Source organism: Giraffa tippelskirchi, chromosome 6 (assembly GCF_054371585.1).
Source record: "Giraffa tippelskirchi isolate mGirTip1 chromosome 6, T2T-mGirTip1v1.2.pri, whole genome shotgun sequence".
Classification (NCBI taxonomy): Eukaryota; Metazoa; Chordata; class Mammalia; order Artiodactyla; family Giraffidae; genus Giraffa; species Giraffa tippelskirchi.
Genome location: NC_137280.1, coordinates 46735860 through 46758747, shown reverse-complemented (window position 1 = coordinate 46758747; position 22888 = coordinate 46735860). Strand labels below are relative to the sequence as shown.

At 38.1% G+C, this 22888-nt stretch overlaps 1 protein-coding gene across 44 annotated transcripts in view; it reads left to right on the top strand.

Moving 5' to 3' along the window:
* Positions 1-22888, top strand: part of CSPP1 (centrosome and spindle pole associated protein 1) — a 180388-nt gene that overhangs the window by 109051 nt on the left and 48449 nt on the right. For 23 of the 44 annotated variants that reach the window (XM_081503172.1, XM_081503170.1, XM_081503164.1 and 20 more), the window contains 5 exons: positions 8941-9034; positions 10064-10121; positions 12014-12222; positions 14794-14915; positions 15279-15390. In XM_081503172.1, the coding sequence (XP_081359298.1) occupies positions 8941-9034; positions 10064-10121; positions 12014-12222; positions 14794-14915; positions 15279-15390 (595 nt within the window). Of the gene's footprint in view, positions 1-8940; positions 9045-10063; positions 10122-12013; positions 12223-14793; positions 14916-15278; positions 15391-22888 lie in introns of all 44 variants that reach the window. The other 21 variants (XM_081503197.1, XM_081503198.1, XM_081503195.1 and 18 more) reach the window with 2 other exon arrangements.

Sequence of the window (22888 nt, the reverse complement as noted above, 5' to 3'; positions counted from 1 at the left end):
AGTCGCTCAGTCGTGTCCGACTCTTTGAGACCCCATGAATTGCAGCACGCCAGGCCTGTCCATCACCAACTCCCGGAGTCTACCCAAACCCATGTCCATCGAGTCGGTGATGCCATCCAACCATCTCATCCTCTGTTGTCCCCTTCTCCTCCCGCCCCCAATCCTACCCAGCATTAGGGTCTTTTCCAATGAGTCAACCCTTCGCATGAGGTGGCCAAAGTATTGGAGTTTCAGCTTCAACATCAGACCTTCCAATGATCTAAACATTTAGTGTGTATTATATAGCTCTGTGTATAATTTTAAAGCTAAATAGCTTTTATTTAGTGATGAACTTTCTGTAGATGATAAATGAAGTATTAAGTTCAGTAAAATCTTTAAAATTCATATTTCACTTTATTGTAGTGTTACTGTTTCTTATGTTCTTTTTTATATGTAATAGTTTTTTTCTTGATTCTTTTTCTTTAGCTAGCACAAAAGTGCCGTACATTTTAGTTTAGTTCCCCTGAATGAAGCCTGTTTATCTCTTGATAAAATCCTTTCCCATGTTCTTTCCATGTAATTTCTGAGAAAGTGTTTTGGTCAAATAATGATTATAATCCAGATATTCTGTTTATTTTGTCAGAAATGAAGGTCATTGCTTAAGGATGTTGATTTATTGTATTAACTTGTTACATTTAATTTAAGAAATGGTGTGAAGAGAGCATATTTCCTGTGTGTAACTTTTAAGTAGGAAAGTGATCTGTTCTTTGTGTAAATCTGTTAGAAAAATTGCCTGAGATTCTATTTCAGTGAAGTATATGAAGAAATTGGAGTATAAGAATGCAATTTATATTCATTCAACCTAAAATCAATCAGGAATTTCAATTTTGGCTTCAGTTCAGTCACTCAGTCGTGTCTGACTGTGCGACCCCATGGACTGCAGCACGCCAGGCTTCCCTGTCCATCACTAACCCCTGGAGCCTGCTCATACTCATGTTCATCAAGTTGGTGATGCCATCCAATCATCTCATCCTCTGTCGTCCCCTTCTCCTCCTGCCTTCAATCTTTCCTAGCAATCCTGCCTTCAAAAATTCCCAGCAAATTTTGGCTTCAGTTCAGTTCAGTCGCTCAGTCATGTCCGACTCTTTGCTGCCCCATGAATTGCAGCATGCCGGGGCTCCCTGTCCACCACCAGCTCCTGGAGTCTGCCCAAACCTATGTCCATCGAGTCGGTGATGCCATCCCACCATCTCATCCTCTGTCGTCCCCTTCTCCTCCTGCCCCCAATCCTACCCAGCATTAGGGTCTTTTCCAATGAGTCAACCCTTCGCATGAGGTGGCCAAACTATTGGAGTTTCAGCTTCAACATCAGACCTTCCAATGAACACCCAGGATTGATCTCTTTTAGGATGTATTGATTGGATCTCCTTGCAGTCCAAGGGACTCTCAAGAGTCTTCTCCAACACCACAGTTCAAAAGCATCAATTCTGCGGCGCTCAGCTTTTTTCACCGTCCAACTCTCACATCCATACATGACCACTGGAAAAACCATAGCCTTGACTAGACGGACTTTTGTTGGCAAAGTAATATCTCTGCTTTTAAATATGCTATCTAGGTTGGCCATAACCTTCCTTCCAAGGAGTAAACGTCTTTTAATTTCATGGCTGCAGTCACCATCAGCAGTGATTCTGGAGCCCAAAAAAATAAAGTCTGACACTGTTTCCACTGTTTCCCCATCTATTTCCCATGGAGTGATGGGACCAGATGCCATGATCTTAGTTTTCTGAACGTTGAGCTTTAAGCCAACTTCTTCACTCTCCTCCTTCACCTTCATCAAGAGGCTCTTTAGTTCTTCTTCACTTTCTGCCATAAGGGTGGTGTCATCTGCATATCTGAGGTTACTGATATTTCTCCTGGCAATCTTGATTCCAGCTTGTGTTTCTTCCAGCCCAGCGTTTTTCATGATATACTCTGCATAGAAGTTAAATAAGCAGGGTGACAATATACAGCCTTGACATACTCCTTTTCCTATTTAGAACCAGTCTGTTGTTCCATGTCCAGTTCTAACTGTTGCTTGCTGACCTGCATACAGGTTTCTCAAGAGACAGGTCAGATGGTCTGGTATTCCCATCTCTTTCAGAATTGTCCACAGTTTATTGTGATCCACACAGTCAAAGGCTTTGGCATAGTCAATAAAGCAGAAATAGATGTTTTTCTGGAACTCTCTTGCTTTTTCGATGATCCAGAGGATATTGGCAATTTGATCTCTGGTTCCTCTGCCTTTTCTAAAACCAGCTTGAACATCTGGAAGTTCACGGTTCACATATTGCTGAAGCCTGGCTTGGAGAATTTTGAGCATTACTTTACTAGCATGTGAGATGAGTGCAATTGTGTGGTAGTTTGAGCATTCTTTGGCATTGCCTTTCTTGGGGATTGGAATGAAAACTGACCTTTTCCAGTCCTGTGGCCACTGCTGAGTTTTCCAAATTTGCTGGCAGATTGAGTGCAGCACTTTCACAGCATCACCTTTGAGGATTTGAAACAGCTCAACTGGAATTCCATCACCTCCACTAGCTTTGCTCATAATGATGCTTTCTAAGGCCCACTTGGCTTCACATTCCAGGATGTCTGGCTCTAGGTGAGTGATCACACCATCGTGATTATCTGGGTCATAAAGATCTTTTTTGTACAGTTCTTCTGTGTATTCTTGCCGTCTCTTCTTAATATCTTCTGCTTCTCTTAGGTCCATACCATTTCTGTCCTTTATCGAGCCTATCTTTGCATGAAATGTTCCTTTGGTGTCTCTGATTTTCTTGAAGAGATCTCTAGTCTTTCCCAATCTGTTGTTTTCCTCTATTTCTTTGCATTGATCGCTGCAGAAGGCTTTCTTATCTCTCCTTGCTAGTCTTTGGAACTCTGCATTCAGATGGGATTATCTTTCCTTTTCTCCTTTGCTTTTCGCTTCTCTTCTCTTCCCAGCTATCTGTAAGGCCTCCTCAGACAGCCATTTTGCTTTTTTGCATTTCTTTTCCATGGGGATTTTCTTGATCCCTGTCTCCTGTACAATGTCACGAACCTCTGTCCGTAGTTGATCAGGCACTTTGTCTATCAGGTCTAGTCCCTTAAATCTATTTGTCACTTCCACTGTATACTCATAAGGGATTTGATCTAGGTCATACCTGAATGGTCTAGTGGTTTTCCCTACTTTCTTCAATTTAAGTCTGAATTTGGCAATAAGCAGTTCATGATCTGAGCCACAGTCTGCCCCTGGTCTTGTTTTTGCTAACTGTATAGAGGTTCTCCATCTTTGGCTGCAAAGAATATAATCAATCTGATTTCGGTGTTGACCATCTGGTAATGTCCACGTGTAGAGTCTTCTCTTGTGTTGTTGGAATAGGGTGTTTGCTATTACCAGTGCGTTCTCGTGGCAAAACTCTATTAGCCTTTGCCCTGCTTCATTCTGTACTCCAAGGCCAAACTTGCCTGTTACACCAGGTGTTTCTTGACTTCCTACTTTTGCATTCCAGTCCCCTATAATGAAAAGGACATCTTTTTTGGGTGTTAGTTCTAAAAGGTCTTGTAGGTCTTCATAGAACCGTTCAACTTCAGCTTCTTCGGTGTTACTGGTCGGGGCATAGACTTGGATTTCCGTGATATTGAATGGTCTGCCTTGGAAACGAACAGAGATCATTCTGTCCTTTTTGAGATTGTATCCAAGTACTGCATTTTGGACTCTTTTGTTGACCATGATGGCTACTCCATTTCTTCTAAGGGATTCTTGCCCACAGTAGTAGATATAATGGTCATCTGAGTTAAATTCACCCATTCCAGTCCATCTTAGTTCACTGATTCCTAGAATGTCGACGTTCACTCTTGCCATCTCCCGCTTGACTACTTCCAGTTTGCCTTGATTCATGGACATAACATTCCAGGTTCCTATGCAATATTGCTCTTTACAGCATCAGACTTTGCGTCTATCACCAGTCACATCCACAGTTGGGTATCGTTTTTGCTTTGGCTCCATCCCATCATTCTTTCTGGGGTTATTTCTCCACTGATCTCCATTAGCATATTGGGCACCCACTGACCTGGGGAGTTCATCTTTCAGTGTCCTATCTTTTTGCCTTTTCATACTGTTCATAGGGTTCTCAAGGCAAGAATACTGAAGTGGTTTGCCATGCCCTTCTCCAGTGGTCCACTTCCTGTCAGACCTCTCCACCGTGACCCATCCGTCTTGGGTGGCCCCACACGGCATGGCTTAGTTTCATTGAGATAGACAATGCTGTGGTCATTGTGTGATATTCTCACTTTTGTTTTCTTCAAATGGCTATTGTGAGAAAAATGGAATAATACCCAGAGTTTTATTCTAATGTTTTTAAATGAGAATTAACCAATTTAACCTATCAATAAGTCAGAGTAACGGCTTCCTTCTTAGGATTCTTTTTTCGTTAAACATGGTAAAAATTGGAGAAATGCTTTTCTGTGTTGGAAACCCACTGACAATTTTGTCAGTAAATGGATTACCCTAAAATTTTGAAGATAAATGGTATGAATTTATCATTAATTCAATCCAGGAATTATAGATTGATATTTGATAATAGATTCTATTGCTTGGAATAGACTATTTAAGCTCATTTAATTCAGTGATTTACCACATGGTTGAATCTTTTTTCCCTAGCTATATTTGTGTGTCCCCTTAGGGAACTTACTCTCCCCAGAGGCAATACATTCCAACTTGAGGTGACTCTGATGGTTGCAGTATTCTCATTTCTCTTGAGCTGGAATTTGTCTCCCTTTAGTTTTTCACCAAGGATCTTGTTTGGAGCCTTTTGCTTTCTTTAAAGAATTAGGACAGTTGACTGCTGAGAGCAAAAATAATTTATTGTGCGGTTTATAATGGAATCATGGATCATTCAGAAGTATGTTTTAAAATTTCCATTATTTGGGGACTTTCCTGCTGTCTTTTTGTCATTGACTGCTTGTTTAATGCCCTTGTGGGGAAAATAATTTATAAATTTCAATTATTTCAAAATTGAGTTTTTTAAGTAAAATTTTAAACAGTGGCTCAATTTGGTCTGTCTTGGTGAATGTTTAATGTGTACTTGAAAGAATGTGTATTGTGTGGTTGTGGCGTGTAATAGTTTATAAATGTCAAGCCATTTGGTTGATAGTGATGTTCATCATGTCTTGTACATCTTTAATGACTTGTTTAGAGAGAAGCGTTCAATTCCTGACTACCTTGTTCTTAGTATAGGGCCTGGAAGGATTTTCTCAACGTTTCTGCACCTTCCGCAGTTTCCTGCATGCCCCCGACAGAGAGGATCTCTGGCCAGTTTTCCTTGCTCAGCAGTGCTTTGCTGTAGCTTGTTCCTTGATGCAAGGCTGGCCCTGTGCATTTGGTTCTCAACAATGAGTCTTTCTCAGTGTTCTGCTTCTCCCCAGAGTGGTAGCCAAACTCTCCTTTGTGTTTGTGGAGGGTCTTCTATGTAAGAATTTCCTGCTGTTCCCCTAGCAGTAGCAGACCTTTGCTTTGTATGAGGGGAGAATTCTGGGTCCAGGGTTTTCTGCCCTTCAACCAATAGATTTCTGTATATGAGAGAAGAGTCTGGAATGTGGGCAGTGGGCAGTGGTTGGTTGGTTGGTTTTGCCTTGGAATGCTGTCTTCCAGGTGTCTTGTGTTGCCCCATCTCCAGCCTCTTATGAGCGTCAGGTGGAGGCAGCAAGTGAGTACAGATTCCCTTTGTGTCTGGGGCTTTCAGAGAAGCTACACTGCTACTCCAACCCACACAAACCTTTAAGAATTCATTACCATTTCAGTTATTTTCTTTTTACCTAATATTAAAGTGAAAGTGTTAGTCACTCTGTTGTTTCTGACTCTTTGCTGCCTTGTGGACTGTAGCCTGCCAGGCTCCTCTGTCCATGGAATTCTCCAGGCAGGAATACTGGAGTGGGTTGCCATTCCCTTCTCCAGGGGAGTTTGCTGACCCAGGGACCAAACCCGAGTGTCCTGCATTGTAGGCAGATTCCTTACTGTTAAGGCTGCTGCCCATACTCTGGTAAAGGTAAAACACTTGTGTTGTCCCATCTTTCTGTGAATTGATTTTTATACCCTTTGAAATTCAGTTTACCTGGTTGCTTATAACCTCAGCTCTCTGATGGGCTTTTTAAAAGTTATGATTTTGTAGATGAGCTTTTTCCTATTGTAGGGTATGAGCAGTGTTCTCTTGTGGCTTTCTACTTTCTAAGCAGAAGTAGGACTCCCTATTTGGTTCTTTATAATAGTTTCATTTTATCCTTATTATATTACTATTTTCATTTAAATATTTGGGCATAGTTTTGGTAGCTATTTTAACATCTTTGTTCATTGTTCCATCATCTCTGTTTCTGTGATTTTTTTTTCAATTGATTAACTTTTCTAATGGTTATGGGTCACTGTATTGGTTTTCTGTTGTTGCATTACAGATTAGCAAGATTTAGTGGCTCAAAATGTCACACATCTGAGTTTCTGTGCGACATGAATTTTGTTGGGTCCTCTGCTCAGGATCTCGTAAGGTGTCAGCCAGGCTGTTTTTCATCTGGGGCCTTATAGGGAAAGAAGCACATTCAGATTTTTGGCTCAATTCATTTTCTTGTGGCTGCATTACTAAGGGCCCTGATTTCTTACTGGGTAACTGTCCTCAGTTCCTGGAGGCCGTCTTCTATTTCTTGCCACGTGGACTTTTCCACCAAGGATGCTCATTTATCATGCCACCAAGGAGAATTTCTGAACTCAGTGAGAACTTTTATCTGCTTATGTCAGACCCACCCAAGATCATCTCCCTTTTAATTAGTTCAAAATTGATTTGGTGCCTTAATTACATACATCAGCAGATCCCTTTCACCTTTGCCACATTCATTGGCTGGAAGCAAGTCATTGGTCCTGCCGCATTCAGGGGAAGGTTTATACAGGAAGTTCGTGCCAGAAAGAAGAGAAAGAATGTAGATATGTCTGAGAACTTTGCCTGCCACATTCATGTTTTTCTGTTACCTAAGGACCAGTCTCTCTGAGGCCTCATTTTATTTTTTTAATTTATCTATTTTTTTACTTTACAATATTGTATTGGTTTTGCCATACGTTGACATGAATCTGCCATGGGTGTACATGTGTTCACCTTCCAGAACCCCCCTCCCGCCTCCCTCCCCATCCCATCCTTCTGGGTCATCCTGGTGCACCAGCCCCGAGCACCCTGTATCATGCATCGAACCTGGACTGGCGATTCGTTTCACATATAATAATTTACATGCTTCAGTGGGAGGCCTTATTTTAAACTTAGCTGGAACATCTAGAGCAGCCTTCCTGCTTGCTCCTCTTTCCTGAATATTCTTAAAGGATCACCAAGAGCTCCAGTCTAGCTGGCTGGAGCTTAAATTTCTCCCCACTTCATTGGAGGAGGTCTGTGAATTCAGTTTATGGGTCCTCCATAATTTTTTGCCCAGCCTAATGAAATTTCACTCTGCATACACTGACTAGTTCACAGTAAAGTCCAAAGGAACCCTTTTACAGATTTCCAAAGCCCTTCTACGCTTCTTTTTGAATCTTTGGCCTAAACTTCTAGCCACTTTAGCTTTCCTAAATTTTGACCTTTATTTGCTCAATTTGACTGTTTCCCATGTTAAATTTTTTCCCTCCCTGTACCTGTGAAGATTGCATGCAGGCAGAAACAGAGGGTGCTTGAAAGGTGCTCACATTTATTTACCTTCTTTCAGGTATTACACTTGTGTGCTACCTGTTGTCCAGTGTCTGAAAAACAGTTATTTCATATATTTTGCCTACTTTTATTATTATTATTATTATTTTAATGGAAGGGGGCTGAGTTTTGTGCTTGTTAATTCCATCATGATCAGAGGCAGAATGGACATATCTACTTTGATTGTAAACCATTATTATTAACCTTAACATAATTTATATTACCTTATTGGGAGCTTCAGTGTTGCTGACATCTGTGCTTAATGGACAAAAGGAAACTAATAATTAAGGTAGTAGAGAAGTTTCTGGTTCAGTTGCATTTTTGATATCCTGTGATTTGTGTAGTTTTCCAGATTTTGCTTGACTGGATTTTCATGTAAGTGATACCAGAGTAAAATGTTTACATATTTTTTTCTGTAGAATTGTAGTAACCATTGAAATTTTTTGAGCAGGGTGTCATCATGATTAGCGTTGTATTTTAGGACAGTTAATCATATGTAAGTGTGCTGAATGTAATAGAATAGGGAGGGAAGAAGTTCCAAAGATGAGTTAAAAGGTTATTGCTGCAATTCAGTTAAAATGTAAAGTTCCTATCCAAGGTTGATGACCATTACAGTAGAGAAGAGGGGCCTCACATGAAATAAATAAGAAAGGATGAGACAGCAAAGTTAGAGTGAGGTTTTGAGGCTCGATTATTGGGCCGCTAACAGAAAACAAAGGGGCAGTTGCTTTTGTGATGTCCATTTTGAACACGCTTGTTAAATTTAAGGGGATTGTGGGAAATATTAGTGGAGATAGCATCCTGATTTTTGGAAAGTGGGAATAGAAATTATTCTCTTATTTAAGAAGGTTTTTGACTAATGTAGAATTTTGGGAAGGATTAATGTGCCTTGTGTTTGACACATAGTAGTTATTCATAAGGAGAAGGAAATGGCAACCCACTCCAGTGTTCTTGTCTGGAGAATCCCAGGGATGGGGGAGCCTGGTGGGCTGCCGTCTATGGGGTTGCACAGAGTTGGACACAACTGAAGCGACTTAGCAGCAGCAGCAGCAGCAGTTATTCATAAATTATAGAACTAAAACTGAATAGGTAATGATACATATGATTTTACCTTCTATATTTGCTGCATATGTAGTAATTATACTCTAATTACAATGGAGATTAAAAAATTGACTTTGCAGTTACATGTGTTACTTCAGAGTTAAGACTGCATTTTTTTCTTACCATTTTCTAGGGAGTGAAGATCGAGAACTTATTCAGAGAAGAAAAGAGAAATATAGACAAGAACTATTGGAACAAATGGCTGAACAACAGAGGAACAAGAGACGGTAATGAAAGGTTTGCATTTAACAAAGATGTTTTGAATTTAAATAAGTTTGTTTAAAATGACATGGTGGTAACTGTTACATGGTAAAATAAGGGAATGTTTTTCCTAATACAATTCTGTGTTTGTAAATCATTCTATTTCAGTCTCCACATTGTAAATAAACCAGGGTAATAAAACAGATACTTTGAGGGTGATCATTTTCTTCATCACAGGTAACAGAAGAGACTGTGTTCATTCTGTAACAGGCCTTGTACATACTCTCATTAATTCTTCAATTTTAGGGGAGCATTTAATGTTATCTACATGCCCACTGTGTTATCTCATATATAGTAGCAAGTATAAAAGTGTTTTGTCTTTTAACAATGAAATGGTAAGCCCACATGTATGTACATGCCATATAAAAATAATCATTAAAGATCCACAGATATTTATATTGTATACAAGTCTCAGTTTGTAATCATTCATGTAGAAAGACCTCTGAAATAATAATTTCAGTTTAAAATTAGGGATAGATATTTTGGTTGTAGAGAATTTGAGAACTGTCGCCTTTTTGTTTTGCCTTTTTCTTAGAGGAAGCCAATATCTCTTGTCTGGTATTAGCCATATTTAAGATCATTTTCTTGAACACTCTTACTGGAGAGTATCATGTTAATTTTTAATTTTTTTATCCTCCCTTTTGTGAACTGAAGATATACATGTACCCTAAAAGAAGTTTTTTATTTGTTTTACCAAGAGTTCGTTTTACTTCTTTATTCTGTGTAAATTGCTTAGACTTTGAAGTATTCCAGGCACTGGTTTAGAGATATTTATTCCAAGTCAGTTTGCATGTGAACGCTTGTTTACTTTGCACCAAATCAGAAAATTTAGTTTTCAGAATTATTTAAGGTTTTATTGTTAATTAAAGAAATTATTTATTATTTATTTTTGGAGATGTCATTTCATGGGCTTCGTAAGTTTATTTCAATAATGATTATGATTTTGATACTGTTTATTATAACTTTGTAATATATAAAACTTTAATTTTGTTTAGAGAAAAAGATTTGGATCTCAGGGTTGCAGCTTCTGGAGCACAAGACCCTGAGAAATCGGTAAGAGTCCTTGCCATCTTTTAATGTTTAATCTTTAATTCAAATAAGGCTCAAATATAGTGGCAGGTAGAGACAGAGCATATTGGAGAAAATGTAAGAGTAGACAAGTTTGAAAAGTAATAAACTAAATTCAGTAGTCCTAGCTCTTGTTTACTTCTCTAAGATAATTTTTCCCTTTTCATATATGTATTTTTAAAGTTTCTTATAAATTAGTCCTTTCACTTTATTTTCGTGCACTATTTTAGTTTAATATACAATGAATGTTAATCATCACTGTATTTTGATCATGTTTCTCATATTAGAGGGATTTCCAGAGAAACTGAAATCTTTAATTCTAGTCTTTAAACATTTTAGTAATTTTTACTTAATGTAAATCTAGAGGTAATAATCTTATATTACTTTAATTTTTTAATTTTCATAATCGGAATGAATTACACACATCATTGCATTTGACTAAGGAGGAGGTAATAATTTATTACTCTTCTCAAAAGCTACTTTTTTTTTTTAGTTGGATGTGTAGAATATATTTGCTAGGGCAAGTTTTTGTTTCATCTCTAAGAAACTTCAATTTCTTTAAAAATTACATTAAAAAGTTTGTTCTTAAAAAGAATACAACAACTGAAAATAACTCTTTTGTAGGCAACTTTTGTCTTACTTTTTCTTATGCTAAATATAACCTGTGGAGTCTTCATTTTAAAAAGTTTGATACTGCACCAGTATCACTCCTAGTGTGCTTTTTGACTTTTCATAGAGTAAAACTTTTAGATTAATCTGAGAAATCATTCTTGAGAAATTAAAAATGCTAGGAAAAAAAGAATAAATTCCAAAACTGAATGTATTTTCCTCTGTCAATAAATACCTTCCAAATAGCTTTGACAGTCAAAAATTTCCTTTTAAAATCTTGAACTTTTTAATGTAATGTGGTGGCATGTTAAACCTCGCATTTTTAGTTACCTTTGTGTTTGATGGATCTTCTTATTTATATTTAAATAACTTTTAGAGTGTCAAGTTGCTTTTTATGAGGATAAATAAAAATGTTACATGTAATAGTTATTTAGACCATCACTTTTGGGTTTATTTTTAATTTGAAAATCTTAGAAAAGGGCACTTAAATGATGTTCTGGAGCAAAGGTTAGCAAACTATAACCTGTGGCCAAATCCATTTGCTGCCTGTTTTTGTAAAGTTTTATTGCATCATACCCTCCTCGCTGATTTGCTTGTATACTGTTTTGGTCTGCTTTAGAAGTTATGAAGAGACCACGTAGCTTACAAAGTCTGATATATTTACTAACTGGCTCTTCACAGAAAACGTTTGCTCACTCTGCTCTAGAGAAACTTTTAATGTTAGAATACTTTGATGACAATTGAGTAGTGAAGCAGCATAGTGTTGTAGGTAGTATAATAGAGTTTTATATTTAGAATAATATCTGGCTCTAGTCTTTGCTTATTTATTAATGGTGAAACCTTACGTGATTAATGTACTTTCATGGAGTCTCAGTTACTCATTTTATAAAATAAGAATTGGATCTTAAAAATCTCTTATAGCTGTAAAATTCTGTTGTGTGTGCTCAATCGTGTCTTGTTCTTTGTGACCCCATGGACTGTAGCCCTCCAGGCTCCTCTGTCCATGGGATTCTCCAGGCAAGGATACTGGAGTGGGTTGCCATTTCCTCCAGGGGATCTTCCAAACCCTAGGATCAAACCCAGGTCTCCTGCGTTGGCAGGCAGATTCTTTACTGCTGAGCCACCTGGGAAATCCCAAATTTTTCTGTCTCTGCTCTGTGTCTAACTTAAGTGCCTGCTGGTAGTCTGAGATAGAGGGTCTTTTGAGATCTCTTCCACCTTTAAATTTATGATTACATGTGACACGCAGATTTTTCTCTTTATTTTAGCCTGATAGACTAAAGCAGTTTAGTGTGGCACCAAGACACTTTGAAGAGACGATACCACCTGAGAGACCCAGAGTAGCTTTCCAGACACCTCTCCCTCCTCTGTCCGCCCCATCTGTCCCACCCATCCCATCAGTTTACTCCATCCCATCTCAGAATGAAGATGTGCACAGTGGACTCAGCAGCACTCTTGGTGACATGGTGCCTCCCAGGTGCTTGTTTAAAATGTTTTGTGTATGGGAATTAGGTAAGGTATTATATTTTATATCTAGAAGTAGTTGCTGAAGCAGATGATGGGGTATTCTTCAGAGATTTTCATACAGTTAATGGATTTTGTCAAATAATTTCTGTTGAAATTTTTCATTGTTAATCTTTTCTCTGTTAAAAAACATGGGAAATCCTTATAACATTCTTTTATTGTTTAATGATGCTTCAGTATTTTTAAAATGTATAACTAAATACATTTAGTATTTAGTTTTAGGTCATATTTTGGAATGTCTATTTTTAATATATTTTAACATGTAAAACCTGGACATTTTCAATTTTATAATTTCCACTTGGCAAACATTGAATACTTCCTTCAGTTAATGCAGAAAAAGTTTCTAATGTGACTGTTTTGTATATATTACTTTGGTTTGTTTTCTTCAACTCTTTCTCTGTGATTACTTACAGGCTGTGCAACTCAAGTATCTGAAATAAAGTGTTGAGATTATAAAACCTGTAATTTACGTATTAGGGTAAAGATTTTTGATGTTATAGGTAAAAGGCATCATACTATATTGGACTAAACATAAAGAAAATCTTGTTAATATTGGTATTTTCTGGTCTATATTTTCTTCTCTCACTAGGATTTTTGCTTATTTTTTGTTCAATACTAATGTATTAATTGACGGATTGCATTTAATCAGGTGTTTTTCCTTTTTAACATTGATATTTCTTGGGCTATACATTCCTTCAGTAAGACTTGGTATCATCTTTTATTTACTGCTAACAAATTGTTTAACCATGTTTACCGTATTTATCAGAGCTTTGGTTGGTTTCATCTGATGGCTTCCCAGCTCAAAAGATTGGGTGGGATTGAAATTACAGAGCATGGTATGATGATCTCAGCATTGACTTACGGATTAAAATGGCTGCTTCACTGCCTGGAGTTTGGGCAAACCATACTTTTATTGAACTCAGTTTTCTCACTTGTAAAAGTAGAATAGTAACATACATATGTGTGTGTGAGTGTGTGTTTATGTTTTTTAATCTACGGTTAGAGGATTGTTACAAGGATTAAATCTTGTATAAATCTCTAAAAATTTAAGCTTTAATGATACTGAAAGTTTCCTTTTATAGTAACTTTTCAGCTGTTTTGTTGATGTATCTACAGAGTGAGGATAGTAAGATTAGATACATAAATGCTTAGTAAATGTGAAGAATATTCATGACTGAAGAGAACTTTAATGCCTTCTCAGCTCTTCAGAATTATTTTGAAGTATACAAAGGAGAACCTAAGATACACACTCAAATGTGAAGACATTCTAGGATGCCTCCTTTCTCTTTCTGTTCATCTAAAGGAATCGGCTTTTTACCTTTTAACAAATGGAAAATACTGCCTTGGTGGAAATACAGAGATACTTCTTAATCATTAATGAAGTGCTGATGTAGACATTTTCAGAAGTTTTAACTTTATGAAGTGCTGAAAATTAAGTAAAAAATTTACTGTTGATATTTAAATAGTTTCTTTTTCACATTATAGTTTAATTCCTTTGAAACAACATTACATTTTTAGAGTTAAAAAAAAAATACACCTTTCTCTCAGTCACATGGAACCCCTTGTAATCCCATTCTGTACCTCTGCCTTTCCTTCTTGTATCCTCTGTGATTCACTCTGGCAGTGTGGCTGAAGCATTGCCTTTCCTGGAAAGCCTTCCTTATACTTCCTCCTCTTCTCTATGTGATCTAAATCTTCCTACTCCATATAATCTAAATGTTCCTGTTCTTTTAGCACCCCATGTCTCCTTGTATTGCTTTATCTGCTCTGTGCTATGCACTGTGCTAAGTTGCTTCAATCATGTCCGAATCTTTGTGACCCCATGGGCTGTAGCCCACTAGACTTCTCTGTCCATGAGATTCTCCAGGCAAGAATACTGGAATCGGTTGCCAGGCCCTCCTCCAGGGGACCTTCCCAGCCCAGGGATTGGACTTGTGTCTCATTATGTCTCCTGCATTGGCAGGCGGGTTTTTTTGTTTTTTACCATTAGCGCCACGTGGGAAACCCCTTCATTTGCTATACTCTGCTATAATGGCTGTTTTATTTCTGTATTATTTCTGAGGGACAGAGACCATATTTGTTCAATACTGGCAGGTGGTGACAAACTAGATACTCACTGAGTAACTGTGGTACCTTAAATTCTGAAACTTTATATTTTTTGCTTTTTGAATTATAATTTTTGATAAGAGATTGAAGCAAGACAGTGACTTTTCCTAAAGTAGCAATTAGATTTTCAGTAAGATTTTTGTAAAAGAATAATATCTGATACAGGGTGCTTGGGGCTGGTGCACCGGGATGACCCAGAGGGATGGGATGGGGAGGGAGGTGGAAGGTAGGTTCTGGAAGGGGAAAACATGTACACCCATGGTGGATTCATGTCAATGTATGGCAAAACAAATACAATACTGTAAAGTTAAAAAATAGAAAATAAACTAATTAAAAAAAAAAGAATAATATCTTGATTTTTTTTTTTTAAAGTTTCAATAAAATATGAGAAGAATTTCCCAATTTTCTGTTGGTACAGAGTTGCACCTCTGCCTCCACCTCCCATGCTGCCCCCTTTGGCTACGAACTACCGAACTCCTTACGATGACATGTACTATTTCTATGGGGCCAGAAATACTTTGGATCCCAGTCTTGCTTATTGTAAGTTATCTGTGGGGTAAACATTATTGTCTGGCAGTTCAGTCAGGAAAATTGGTTTCTGTGCAAGCAAAAATATATCAGTGAGAAAAAGCACAACTTTATTTAATTCTAATATTATATATTTACTGATTTAGTAAATGCTCTACTTTAAAACTCAGTTATAATTCGTAGTTATTTCCTTTTTATCTAGATTTAAGAAATAACTATTTCATGTTTTCTTGTGTTATTCTTTGCTAACTCTTAACTCAGAAGAAAATGTGGGTTTTTTCCCTAAGGTAGCATTTTCAGTATGTGACTTTTCCTTTAGGGATAAAGTCTTATTAAGTGAATACTCTGACGCAGATGTGGTTGTTTTCTTTTTAGATGGTTCAGGGGTGATGGGAGTACAGCCTGCTCCTGCTGCTTATGTTACAGCTCCTGTTACCCACCAGCCAGCACAGCCTATCATCACCCACCAGCCAGTACAGCCTATTGTGTAAGTAGTTGAAATAATACTTTGTTTCAAGATTAATTTGTCTTCCATTGAACCTGTATTATTCAGTGCACTCTTTTTTCTTCAGAACAGATATAACTTATTTTAATTTCCAGTTATTACATAACCAGTGCACAATGCTGGAAAAGATTGAGGGCAGGGGGCCACACAGGATGAAATGGTTGGATGGCATTACCCACTCAGTGGACATGAATTTGAAGAAACTGTGAGAGGTAGTGAAGGACAGGGAAGCCTGGCATGCTGTAGTTCATGGGGTTGCAAGGAGTTGGACACAGCTTAGTGATTGAATAACAACAACAATGTTATGTGTAGTGCTTTTAAGTCAGTGTTTCATATTTCATAGAAAGCACATTTAAAAAATTAAGAATAACCTCTTTCTTTTATTAGAAAAGTCATTTGTGTGTATTATTGATAAATAAAGAGTACAAACAAATGTGTAAAAAATTAAAATCACCTAAAATCTCATTCATCCAGAGATAGTTATATCTAAATATGTATTCAGGAACCCATTTTATGTACAAGTACAACCATAAAAATATATACTGAACACACTATAGCATCATTTTTAAAAAATGACCTTTTTATTTAGAGATAAGCATAGATTCCTATGGTGAAATTCTTTACTTAGTTTCTTTCAACATTTTCAATATTCAGTGGCTAATATTTTGCAAAACTGTGTTCAGTATCACTCAGATATATAACACTGTATACAGTCAAGATACACTCCCATCATTGCAGGGATTCCTGAAGATGCCCTCTTATAGCCAGACATAGTTCTGTCCTACCCCTATTCTCTCCTTAGCCACTGGCAATAACTGATCTATTTTCTATTTCTGTAATACTTCAAGCATGTTTTATAAGTGGAATTATATAATATGTAACCTTTGGGGGTTGACTTCTTAGAGTCAGCATAACTCTCTGGAGATTCATCCAGGTTTTTGCATGTGTAAATAGTTCATTTGTTTTAATTGTTAGTAGCATTCAATGGTGGGGATGTACCACAGTTTAACCATTCAGTTATTAAAGATCATCTAAGTTATTATGAATAGAGCTGCTGTAGACATTCTTGTACAGGTTTTTTTTGTGTGTGAACACAGTCTCTATTTCTTTAGGATATTGCCTAGGAGTGTTTGTTATTGTGGGGTTCTATGGTAGTTACAAGCCTACTTTTGTAAGAAAATGCCAGACAGTTTTCAGAGAGACTGTACTATTTTCCTTTTGTATCAGCAATGTATTAAAAACCTGGTTTCTTAAAAACAAACAAACAGAAACCTAGTTTCTTCATATCTTCCCCAATATTTGGCATGTGACTTCTGTTTTGGCCATTCTGATAGGTGTATAGTGATTGGGGTTTTAATGTAGTTTCCTAATGATGATAATGTTGAACGTCTTTTCATGTGTTTATTTACCATCTGTAAATCTTTGTTGAAACATCTGTTGATGTGGCTCAGATGGTAAAGAATCTGCCTGCACTGTAGGAGGCCCAGGTTCAGTCCCTGGGTTGGGAAGATCCCCTGGAGAAGGGAATGACAATGCACTCTAGTATTCTTGCCTGGAGAATCCCACGGACAGAGGAGCCTAGCGGGCTACAGTCCGTGGGGTTCCAAAGAGTTCGACATGACTGAGCGACGCAGACTTTCACTTTCCACTTTTTACTTTCTGTTGATGTCTTTTGCACATTTTCCAATTGGAGTGTTTTATTTTTTTTAAACTACTGAGTTTTTAAGAGTTCTTCATATATCCTAAATATTAGTTCTTTGTCAGATATGCGGTTTGCAAATATTTTCTCTTGGTCTAAAGTTTGTCTTTTCATCCTTTTAGTAGGGTACTTGTAAATTTTAAATAAGTCCAGTTTATCAGCTTTTTTTCTGTGGATCATGCTTCCAATATCAAGTCTCTAGGTACTTGTTTCCTAGGCCTGGATCCAAAAGATTTTCTACTATTTTGTTTTCCCCGAAAGTTTTTATAGTTTTACATTAAACTTCGTAATCCACTTTGAGTTATTTTTTGGGTAAGCTGTTAGGTTTAGGTCAGAGTACCCATTCCCTGCCATGTGAATGTGCAGTAGCTCCCAGAACCATTGGTTGACCAGATCATTTTTCCTGGGAATTGGTTTTACACCTTTGTCAAAAACAGTTGGGCACGTTTGTGTGAGTCTCTTTCTGGGATTATTCTCTTCCATTGTTCTGTGTATCTGGTGTTGGTGTCACTTGATAATTGTAGCTCTGTGTAAGTTTAGAAATTGAGAAGTATGAGTTCTTAAAATTTGTTTTTCTTTTCCAAGATTCTTTTTGACTCTTCTAGATCCTTTGTATTTCCATGTGAATCTTACTTGGGATGAGCTGCTCAGTTTGAGATTTCGATAGAGAGTATATAAAATCTGTAGATCTATTTAGTATTCAGTTCAGTCACTCAGTCGTGTCCAACTCTTTGTGACCCCATGGACTGCAGCACAACAGGCCTCCCTGTCCATCACCAACTCCCAGAGGTTAACTCAAACTCATGTCCATTGAGTCGGTGATGCCTACTCAATCTCATCCTCTGTCGTCCCCTTCTCCTCACGCCTTCGATCTTTCCCAGCATCAGTGTCTTTGCAAATGTGTCAGTTCTTTGCATCAGGTGGCCAAAGTATTGGAGTTTCAGCTTCATCATCAGTCCTTCCAATGAATATTCACGACTGATCTCCTTTAGGATGGACTGGTTGGATCTCCCTGCAGTCCAAGGGTCTCTCAAGAGTCTTTTCCAACACCACAGTTCAAAAGCATCAATTCTTCGGTGCTCAACTTTCTTTATAGTCCAACTCTCACACCCATACATGACTACTGGAAAAACCACAGCTTTAACTAGACAGACTTTTGTTGGCAAAGTAATGTCTCTGCTGTTTAATATGCTGTCTAGGTTGATCATAACTTTTCTTCCAAGGAGCAAGCGTCTTTTAATTTCATGGCTGCAGTCATCATCTGCAGTGATATTGGAGCTCAAGAAAATAAAGTTTGTCACTGTTTCCATATTTCCCCATCTATTTGCCATGAAATGATGGGACCAGATGCCATGATCTTAGTTTTCTGAATGTTGAGCTTTAAGCCAACTTTTTCACTCTCGTCTTTCACTTTCATCAAATGGCTCTTTAATTCTTCTTCGCTTTCTGCCATAAGGGTGGTGTCATCTGCCTATCTGAGGTGATTGATATTTCTCCTGGCAATCTTGATTCCAGCTTGTGCTTCATCCAGCCCAGCGTTTCTCATGATGTACTCTGCATATAAGTTAAATAAGCATGGTGACAATATACAGCCTTGACGTACTCCTTTCCCTATTTAGAACCAGTCTATTGTTCCATGTCCAGTTTTAACTGTTGCTTCCTGACCTGCATACAGATTTTTCAAGAGGCAGGTCAGATGGTCTGGTATTCCAGTCTCTCAGAATTTTCAACAGTTTGTGGTGATCTGCACAAAGTCTTTGACATAGTCAATAAAGCAGAAGTAGATGTTTTTCTGGAATTCTCTTGCTTTTTTGATGATTGAGCGGATGTTGGCAATTTGATCTCTGGTTCCTCTGCCTTTTCTAAATCCAACTTGAACATCTGGAATTTCACGGTTCATGTACTGTTGAAGCCTAGCTTGGAGAATTTTGAGCATTACTAGCTTGTGAGCTGAAGCACAGAGATTTCCCACGTACCATCCAGTTTGGTTTGCACAATCTTTCCGGCTATCAGCATCCCACAGCAGAGTGAAATGTTATAATAAATGAACATACATTGACACATTATTATCACCCAAATTTCATATTTGATATCTGCTCATTTTTGGTGTAGTTCATTCTTTTGGATATGAAAATTGTTGAATAATATGGATGCCCTATTATAGTATCAGACAGAGTAGTTTCACTTCCCATAAATCCTCAGTTCTATGTCTATTCATGCATCTAGCAACCCCTAACTGTCCCTGATCCTTTTGAACTGTTTCCATAGTTCTTTCTTTTCCAGAGTATTGTAAAGTTGGGGTCATTCTGTGTGTAGCCTTTTGAGTTTGGCTTCTTTCACTTAATTATATGCATTGAAGCTTCCTCCAGGTCTTTTTATGGGTTGATAGCTCATTTCTTTTTAACACCAAATAGTATTTCATTCAGAGAAGGCAATGGCACCCCACTCCAGTACTCTTGCCTGGAAAATCCCATGGACGGAGGAGGCTGGTGGGCTACAGTCCATGGGGTCGCTAGGAGTTGGACACGACTGAGCGACTTCACTTTCACTTTTCCCTTTCATGCACTGGAGAAGGAAATGGCAACCCACTCCAGTGTTCTTGCCTGGAGAATCCCAGGGACGGCGGAGCCAGGTGGGCTGCCGTCTATGGGGTCGCACAGAGTCGGACACGACTGCAGCGACTTAGCAGTAGCAGTAGCAGCTTGTGAGATGAGTGCAATTGTATGGTAGTTTGAGCATTCTTTGGCATTGCCTTTCTTTGGGATTGGAATGAAAACTGACCTTTTCCAGTCCTGTGGCCTCTGCTGAGTTTTCCAAATTTGCTGGCATATTGAGTGCAGCACTTTCACAGCATCATCTTTTAGGATTTGAAATAGCTCAACTGAAATTCCATCACCTCCACTAGCTTTGTTCATAGTGATGCTTCCTAAGGCCGACTTGACTTCACATTCCAGGCTGTCTGGCTCTAGGTGAGTGATCACACCAGTGTAATTATCTGGGTCATGTAGATCTTTTTGGTACAGTTCTTCTGTGTATTCTTGCCACCTCTTAATATCTTCTGCTTCTGTTAGGTCCGTACCATTTCTGCCCTTTATCGAGCCCATCTTTGCATGAAATGTTCCCTTGGTATCTCTGATTTTCTTGAAGAGATCTCTTAGTCTTTCCCATTCTTGTTTTCCTCTATTTCTTTGCACTGATCACTGAGGAAGGCTTTCTCACCTCTCCTTGCTATTCTTTGGAACTCTGCATTCAAACGGGTATATCTTTCCTTTTCTTCTTTGCTTTTTGCTTCTTTTCTTTTCCCAGCTATTTGTTAGGCCTCCTCAGACAGCCATTTTGCTGTTTGGCATTTCTTTTTCTTGGGGATGGTCTTGATCCCTGTCTCCTGTAGGATGTCACGAACCTCCGTCCATAGTTCTTCAGGCACTCCCTCCATCAGATCTAATCCTTTGAATGTATTTATCACTTCCACTGTATAATTGTTAAGGGATTTGATTTAGGTAATACCTGAATGTCTAGTGGTTTTCCCTACTTTCTACAATTTAAGTCTGAATTTGGCAAGAAGGGGTTCATGATCTGAGCCACAGTCAGCTCCCGGTCTTGTTTTTACTGAGTGTATAGAGCTTTTCCATCTTTGGCTGCAAAGAATATAATCAATCTGATTTTGGTATTCACCATCTGGTGATGTCCATGTGTAGAGTCTTCTCTTGTGTTGTTGCAAGAGAGTGTTTGCTATGACCAGTGTGTTCTCCTGGCAAAACTCTCTTAGCCTTTGCTCTGCTTCATTCTATACTCCAAGGCCAAATTTGCCTGTTATCCAGGTGTTTCTTGACTTTCTACTTTTGCATTCCAGTCCCCTATAATGAAGAGGATATTTTTTGGGGGTGTTAGTTATAGAAGGTCTTGTATGTCTTCATAGAACTGTTCAACTTCAGCTTTTTCAGCATTACTGGTCAGGGCATAGAGTTGGATTACTGTGGTATTGAATGGTTTGCCTTGGAAACAAGCAGAGATCATTCTGTCGTTTTTGAGATTACATCCAAGTACTGCTTTTAGTACTGTTTAGTATTACCATCTTAGTATTTTTTTTTCATTTTTTTTTATTATGGTAACATACACATTGCACATTTAATTTATCAATTATAAGCATTTGTAGTGTGTGGTTCAGTGATGTTAAGTACATTCGTACTGTTGAGTAACCATCACCACCATCTGTTTCCAGAATTTTTAATCTTGCAAAACTGAAACTCTATGCCTATTAAATGATATCTCCCTATTCTCTCTCCCCTATTTTCCTGGCAACCATATTCTACTTTTCCTGTGATTTTGGCTAGTGTGCTGCTAAGTTGCTTCAGTCGTGTCTGACTCTGTGCGATCCCATGGACGGCAGCCCACCAGGCTCCGCCGTCCCTAGGATTCTCCAGGCAAGAATACTGGAATGGGTTGCCATTTCCTTCTCCAATGCATGAAAGGGAAAAGTGAAAGTGAAGTCGCTCAGTCATGTCTGACTCTTAGCGACCCCATGGACTGTAGCCTACCAGGCTCCTCCATCCATGGGATTTTCCAGGCAAGAGTACTGGAGTGGGGTGCCATTGCTTTCTCCGTTGGCTAGTGTAGGTACCTCATAAAAATGAAATCATAACAGGATTTGTGTGTGCGGCTTTTATTACTTAACCATAATGTTCTCAAGGTTTATCCATGTTGTGACATAAGTCAAAATTTCCTTACTTTTTTGCCATGTCACGTGGCTTATGGGATCTTAATTCCCAGAAAATTTCCTTCCTTTATAAAACTGAATCATGTTTGATTGTATTTTATGTATTTACCACATTTTGCTTATCTACTCATCCAGTGATGAGTACTTGGGTTGCTTCTGTAGTTTAAGTATTGTGAATAGGCTGCTGTGAATATGGGTGTACAGCTATCTGTTTGAGACTCTGCTTTCAGTTCTCTTACGTATATACTCAGAAGTGAAGTTCCTGGATCATATGGTCATTCTATTTTTAATATTTTGTAAAACCACTGTACTGTTTTCTACAGGAGCTACCCCATTGTATATCCCCACCAGCTGTGCACAAGGTTCTGACCTTTCCACATCCTCACCAACAGTTACTAGTTTTTGTTTTTGTTTTGTTAGTCGCCATCATAATGGGGGGTGATGTGGATCTCATTGTGTCTTTGATTTGCATTTCTCTGTGATTACCGATGTTGAGCATCTTTTCATCTGCTTTTTGGCCATTTGTCTGTCTTTGGAGAATGTCTTTTCAAGTTATTTGCTCATTTTTGAATCAGATACTTTATTAAGAGTCTTTGTATACTCTGGATATTAATCCCTTATCATATATATAATTTGCAAGTATTTTCTCTCATTCTGGGTATTATCTTTTTACTCTGTTGATATGTAGCAATGCTATAGATTCATACACAGTTTTAATTTTTGTGAAGTCCAGTTTGTCTGTTTTTTCATTTCTTGCCTGTGTTTGGTGTCATATCTAATTAATCATTGCCAAATCCAGTGTTGTGAACCTTTTGCCCTGCATTTTCTCTTAAGAGCTTTGCAGTTCTGGGTTTTACGTTGAGGATTGTGATTTTGAGTTACCTTTTGTATACAGTGTTAAGTAAGGGTCCAGTTTCATTCTTTGCATGTGGGTATCATTTTTGCAGCACCATTTATTGGAAAGACTGTCCATTCCCCATTGTATGATCTTGGTACCCTTGTCAAGAATCATTTGACTTTATATGTGTGAATTTATTTCTCAATTTTCTATTCTGTTCAATTGT